At 40.5% G+C, this 3,716-nt stretch overlaps 1 protein-coding gene across 1 annotated transcript; it reads right to left on the bottom strand.

The window, feature by feature from the left end:
* Nucleotides 1-2,204: 2,204 nt before the first annotated feature.
* Nucleotides 2,205-3,482, bottom strand: LOC134367935 (protein FAM47E-like). The gene has a single exon (XM_063084587.1). It carries the CDS (start codon nt 3,480-3,482, stop codon nt 2,205-2,207), a length of 1,278 nt encoding a protein of 425 aa, XP_062940657.1.
* Nucleotides 3,483-3,716: the final 234 nt, after the last annotated feature.

Genomic DNA, 3,716 nt, shown 5'->3' on the forward strand with positions numbered 1-3,716 from the left:
CACAGGGAAAATGAGACCAGGAGGGGCTGGCTTATGCAAATCCAGTGCCTGGACATGCTCAGTAGAGTAGGGTTAGGTAACCTGGATGGTTAAATGATCTTCCACTAATAGATGCTAGAAAGCACAGAGCATTTTAGAATGTGCCTGGTGCCTGTGACAGGATTTGACTGATGAACTTGCTCTGGGAAGAGACCAAGTGAGCATGTGCAGGACTAAATGTTACAAAACTGGGAACCACCCCCTTAACTGAATATCCATTAGGTGGAGAAACTATAAAAGCCACATCCCAGCAGAAGGTGGGGCTGTTGCTCCCTTTGCTGGAGGCAACCTGCACTTCACTGGCTGAGGTTTGTATACTTTACTTTGTATCAAACTTAATCTCAGCAAGCACTGATTAATCTCTTGGGCCAGCCTGCATTGTGTACTGAACTTTAAGTATGTGTTTCTTGCTTCTGTTAAACTTGGTGTGGGCCCTGCTCAGTCTCTGGAACTATGCCGCACGCTGGCTGTGGCGCCTGTATTTCTTATCTACTATCTTAAACTTGTTCTCACTTTCTACTGTGACTCTACCCTTGAATTCTTTCCTGTGGTGGAGTCAAAAACCTGGTAAGAGGACCGGATGGGTAGAGGTTGACTATCAGGCTCTCCTGGACCCTACCTCCAGCATCACAAAGAAACGGAGGTTGAAAAAAAAGACATATTGATTGTGATAGACAATATAAATATATAAGAAAACTTACATATTGTTCTATTTTATGTATAATATAGAAATATACTCATAAATAAATAAATATATAATATATAATCATATATAATATTAATTTATTTATATAGATATAAATATTTATTGTATTCTAAAAAAAATACATATTGACTGAGTTTGAAATACAGGAGCGTTTGTGTGGTTCTGTGTGTGTGTGTTTGCATTTATATATCTATGGGAATTTAGACGAGCCTGGAGAATTAACAAGGGCGAGAATTTGACCAGGTTTGCATCTTACAAAAACATATTTAAAGAGAGGAGAGACTGAGTTGGAAACCATTGCAGAAATACAATAACCTATAGTGGGGACATTAACTTAAAGTTATGGTGATGGATTTGGAAAAAAAATTCTAGCCCTTGGCTTACAAAAGTACATAGAAAAGACCTCATTCTTCAGGTACACAATGCCCACAGACAAGCTTGACTACAAACAGAGAATTTGCACATAAATAGGTATCTATGCCTTCTTACTATGATGAAATATATACTATACTTCCATTTACAAATGCATTCCTTCATCACTGGAAGCAGAAGTTCAGTTCAGATCTGCACTACAGATCTAACTCTCCTAGACAGTTTTACCTGTTATTTTGAAAATGTAAGGAAGTTACTTGGTTTCTTATTTTTAATTTGAGTGAATTTTAAGTTGTTATTCATGAAATGCAAATATTAAGTGCATCTGAATAAATATGTGAGGATATTTCATGTTGCTGTGTAGCCTTGTTCGCACAGATCTATTTTGCATACTAGATTTTCCAGGGACTTGAAGCTACCTGCTGTTCTGCACCTGTTTATGTGATTTAGATATAGTCATTTGTGGTGGACTTTTATGAATATTGTGAAAAATGTTATATATCCAGTTGGGAGATATGATAAAATGGCATAACACAAGTTTTACCTATAATTTTGATAAGTAGTTTTCAAACTGGTTTCGGGGGTTTGATGGAATCCTAAAGGGGAAGATAGCAATTTCATTTTTGAAGGGGTTAACGCTATTTTGCCTATAGATTTCAATTTTGGATTAACAGAATAATTGTCATAATTATTTCTCAATTTTAATGTAAGTAGAGCTAGACAAGTCTTTTACTTAGCACGATTTTGAGATCAATCTCATGTTTTAGCTGACATCACTAGATAACTCCGAGTAATTCTGCTCTTATTTATGTTTTTTACAAGTAATTGATATAACACTGTAATATTCACATTGCTACAAACGTTTGAGAAGAGACATGCAAATATTTATCTCATTGTTGATAAAATATGTAAAATATTGATAAACACAAAGCAGACATTTATTGAGAAACATTTATAAGCATTAGGTGTTGAAAGTATAGATGTTACTAGTCAAAGTACATCTATCGTGGGATGCTCTTTGTAAATTCTGACTGATGTTTAAAATAAGAGTGAGAAATAGCCAATTAAGTAGTAAATGGAAAAGCACCTAATCATCTTCCTCTGCATTGTCTTCTACGATTAAGTACATTTTTGTTACTCGTTCTATAGGAGTCTTAACAGAGTCATATGTCCATCCCTTCCTGATAAACAGCTTCTCAAGGAATTCGGGCATCCTGTAGCCCTTGCTTAGAATGAAATCCTTAAAGGCAATTGTTCCATAAAGTTCTTCAAGAATGTCCTTTTCAGGTGCCTTTCCAAAACACTCGCCTTGAGTTTCAAGTAAGACCTTGGGGTCAATCAAAGGTTCATCATTTATTAGTTTTTTCCACAACTTAGGCTTCAGGTACCATGCTCCATACCGCATCTTCACCCAGTTTGGTTGATAAAGATTCTGTGGTTTCTGGAGTTTCCACCTGATGTCTGGTTCCTGTATGGAGAATTTTATCTTTTCCTTTTTCTTTAGCCCCAGAACGTAATATAGCTCTGAAGGAACCTGACTAACTTTCTTTATGTGGAGGTCTTTGTGGGTTGGTTTGCATTCACCATAGTCAATTTCAAATTGTTTCATGATGAACTCTTCGTCAATGCCCAAGTCTCCGAAAGTAGCAACCCATTTGCAGAAGTTACGAACTCCTCTTGGTATGTATTTATGTTGAAGAGATTCAGGGAGCAAATCCTGTGCGCTTGGCGTCTCTTCATGAATCGAATTGTTTCGATGTGACCCGGGAATCTTGGGAGGGTTCAGGAAGACTTTCCGAGATTGGTGTTGACAAAGCTTTGTGGGTTCCTTGGTTCTCTTCCTGTGGCCCTCACAGAAAGCCCACATGTCCTCCAACTTCCTGTCAGGATCCAGCACTTGCAGCACCTTCAACAAGAGATCTGCAGGGATATCTTCTTCCAGATTCGGGTAGAGAGCTAAGGGCTGCTCGGTCAGGCGGGCTTCAACATTCTCTACGAATGCCTTCCGTGCCAGCTGGGCTGGTGAGAGCGTGGAAAACAGGCCTGCTTCCTTGGTCAGCTTTCTCCGACTCGTTTTGGGGGCGGGTTGGGGAACTCTGTGAGAAATCATGGGGAGAAAGGCCTCCTTAGGGCCGCGAGTGATAAGACCTTCACAAGGTGGACAGCCTGTCCTGAAGTCGTCCAGCCCTTCTTTCACAAATATCCACTGCCGGCTGTTCAGGGAGGTGGGGAATCTCAGAAGCTTGTTCTTGTGCTTTGCGAAACACTTGGAAGGTAGACGGTCTTTGTACCAGGGCTTGCAGTGCATGCCCAGGGGCATCGGTTCCAGCACTCGTGGCTTTAACAGCCACCAGTCATCGGCCATGGTGCCCCTGGCTCCTGAGCCACAGCCCAGCTTCAGCGGTTTGTTTTCACCGAGACCATGCTGGTTGCTAGGAGACCGAAAGCTGCATGCAGCCTGATTCTACTGGGGATCTGTGGCGACTGAGGGCCCAACCCCCAGCTCATTCCATGTTGTTTTCCATTGCATGGACCGAACACTATTTATCCATTTGCCTTTTGATGGGGCATTCGAGCTGTTTCCCGTTTTGGACTATTA

Source organism: Cynocephalus volans, chromosome X, assembly GCF_027409185.1.
Source record: "Cynocephalus volans isolate mCynVol1 chromosome X, mCynVol1.pri, whole genome shotgun sequence".
NCBI lineage: Eukaryota > Metazoa > Chordata > Mammalia > Dermoptera > Cynocephalidae > Cynocephalus > Cynocephalus volans.

Bases quoted from the DNA above. Each gene is read 5' to 3' on its own strand.
- LOC134367935 (XM_063084587.1), bottom strand. From the start codon at position 3,482: ATGGCCGATGACTGGTGGCTGTTAAAGCCACGAGTGCTGGAACCGATG.